This window comes from Poecilia latipinna, unplaced genomic scaffold, assembly GCF_001443285.1.
Source record: "Poecilia latipinna isolate Pla-1442-1.1 unplaced genomic scaffold, P_latipinna-1.0 Scaffold4340, whole genome shotgun sequence".
Taxonomy (NCBI): Eukaryota; Metazoa; Chordata; class Actinopteri; order Cyprinodontiformes; family Poeciliidae; genus Poecilia; species Poecilia latipinna.
In genome coordinates this window covers 1-2925 of record NW_015116956.1, presented here as the reverse complement: position 1 = coordinate 2925, position 2925 = coordinate 1, and the positions used below count along the sequence as shown (strand labels likewise).

General features: G+C 39.5%; 1 protein-coding gene across 1 annotated transcript in view; it reads left to right on the top strand.

Annotated features, from left to right (window-relative positions):
* The window catches only part of LOC106942519 (uncharacterized), a 6752-nt gene extending 5820 nt beyond the window's left edge, over positions 1-932 (top strand). The window contains exons 6-7 of the mRNA XM_015025826.1: positions 240-350; positions 434-932. Coding sequence (XP_014881312.1) covers positions 240-350; positions 434-574 — 252 coding nt within the window. The 3' untranslated portion in view covers positions 575-932. The remainder of the gene's footprint in view (positions 1-239; positions 351-433) is intronic.
* Positions 933-2925: the final 1993 nt, after the last annotated feature.

Genomic DNA, 2925 nt, shown 5'->3' with positions numbered 1-2925 from the left:
GTCTCGAGTACTGCAACACTGGACAGGAGCATAATAGGACCGGGTCAAACAGAGCCGGGCTGGGCCAGGCCCGGACCCTGCAGTGCAAAAAGGGCTTAAGAAAGCACTCCGTTGTGCAAACCTAGGATGGCTGACTAAGTGGCCACTTTCTCCCCCTCTCACTCGGTCTCTCTGGACTAGCAGCTAGTTTAAAGAGGGTATCGTCAGCGTGAAATGCTTTGACCCTTTTCCATCTTTAATCCAGGAACTTCAGTCCCGGCTCCTCCGACGACAAGCAAGAAAATGCTCTTCCAGCCAAGGAAGGCCTCACGGGCGCGCGGCTGCAGAGGAGGCTCACAGCACCAAACAGGTACGCGCTTGTTAACACGATTTTTTGTCGTGTAAAAACATGTCCTTTTTTGTTTTTTTAACGTCACGTTTTATCTGTTTCAGTCATCGGTTACAGAAGCGAACCTGCAACTCGTCTACCTGTTTCACCCAAAAGTTAGGAGAGATGCTGATGAATAATGTACGTGGTACCCCAAAAACCCCCATGAACGTGGGCCCAAAGAGCTTCGGCAAGAGGGACATTTAGCCTCCCGGCTACCTGCCTTTCTAGTACAAACTGGGAGAATACCCCAGTGACCTAATGATCATGTGTAACGGTGAACGAATGAATGACGACTCTGGTTGATAAATCACATCATAAGATGATTTTTTAAAAATCATTTTATAAGCTTCAAGACTACAGTGCCTTTGATCTAAGCCATCTGAATCCCCACATGTTTTCTTCCAGCTTCGTGAATCTCGTAAATCACAGCACTAATGAAATGAAGAAAAATTTTGCTTCTCACAAAAAAATTCTTGCAGATTTCTGTTTCAGCACAATATGCCAATTAAATCAATAAAAGTATTTCTTCCTCAACAGGTTGGGGTAGAAAACACAGTGAGCATTTTGTGTCCCTTGCTCCTTATTTAAGACTGCTTCTGAATCTGTCTGTCAGTCACAGGGAATGAATGAGCTATTTAATCGTGTTTGTTAAATGTTGCCACAGGTAACCCTAAAGTAATGCTTTGTTTGCTGTGACACCCTATTGCTCACCTATGATATGTAATCACTAAACTTAGCCTGGAAACACACAAGCTTTGAATATTTACAATCCTTCAGGTTTGCTCTATTTCGTCAATTTACACAACAACCATGGGTGTCCAAATCCAGTCCTGGAGAGCCAGAAAATGGCAGAAAATGGCAAAGGATGTCAACAGGACGATTGTTTGGTCGGCATTCAACAAATGTGACCTTTATGGAGGACTGATCAGAAGAAAGTCACTGTAGAAAGAAAACCAGAAGAAACCATGAGCCATTTTAGATCCCATCCACATGAGGATGTTTTTTATTATTTTATAAAATGGGTCGTCGGTTTTAAAAATACCCACATCTCCAGCTGAGAACGTTTCTAGAAATGTTTCGAGCCACACGGAAACGCCAAAAACAGAACAAAACGCTTTTTTACTCTCCCAGACCTGTAGGTGGTGCTAAATATAGAGCATAGGACATGAACGTAAAGTCTTCACAAAAGATTAGTTTTGATTAACTTTATGCAGCTGCAGACACTTAAGGTGCTGCAGCACAACACACACAGTTGGGGTTATAGGTAAGGTTAGCGGTTTGGCTAATATGTCAGCGTTTTCACAACACATGTGAATATGTAACTGTAACATTTTCCCTCTGGAACTTGTGTCCTACCTTTTGTGAAGGTAGGACACAAATAGTTAAAAACGTTCCAGTGTGAACAAAGACAAATATGAAAGAAGGCGTTCTGGTCAGATGAGACCCAAATTGGGACTTTTGTGGAAAACCAACATTGCACATCACCCAACACCATGATGGTAACACTTTACCTGGTCTTTGCAAACCCATCCACATCCTCTTGAACTTTTTCACATAGTTTCACTTTACAACCATGAACCTCTGTGTATTTTATCTAGATTTTCTGCAATAGACACACACAAAGCAGTACATAACTTTAAAGGAAAGAACTTGATACCTAAGTGTATAAAAGTGTATCTTTGTCTCTCTTTAACCATAAAATGTACTTCAAGCTCAGTCTTTTCGCTGGAAGATGCCATCAATGAGCCGTTGCTTTGTGCCTTTGCACTTTTCTGTCTGCTCTGTCCTTTCTTTTTGTTCTGTCTTTAATATGTAGATATGGGTATTAAATATGATTCCGTGGGTACATTTCTTAATATTTGTTATGTTAGTAAGTGTACACTGTTTGGTATAGGTCATCTATTCTGGGTTCTACTTTAATTAATTTTACTTTCAGTGCCAGTAAGTCGTCATCTAGTGTTTACACAGTTACGCTATAAATCTGAACATGGTTACATCTGGTGAATGTAACATTTTATTTTCAACAGTTAACATAAAAAATGAATTTAACTAAATAAAAAAACAAAAATACAAGGCATTCAATTACACAATAAAGAGTCCTGTAAATTGTTTATGCCCACTTTTCCTCACCTCACTTCATGTCTAAAGCAAGGGTGTAACTTTGCGTTCCAAGTTGGTGGAGATGAGGAGGAGCCAGGGGGTCGCTGAGGCACCCACAGTTACTGGAAGGCCTTTTCTTTTTCTTTGGAGCTAAGAATAATGCCAAAACTTAAACGTGAATGCCTTTCAGTCTTATTCAAAAAATTAGGATATACGTCCTGATCAGGCTTGTCAGATTAATATTACCTTTCAAAAATAACCTCTTAGCAGGTATTAAACATATTACTTCATATAAATATGTTAAAACAAAAGTAATCTAATTAATCTATATAATGTATTTCACTTGGTGATGGAATTAGTAACAAAGTGACTTTTCAGTCATGCTCTTAATTTATGGAATATTTGCTGAATGCTTGCCTACAGTTAAAAAGCAGCTTCACAATTCAGTAATATTT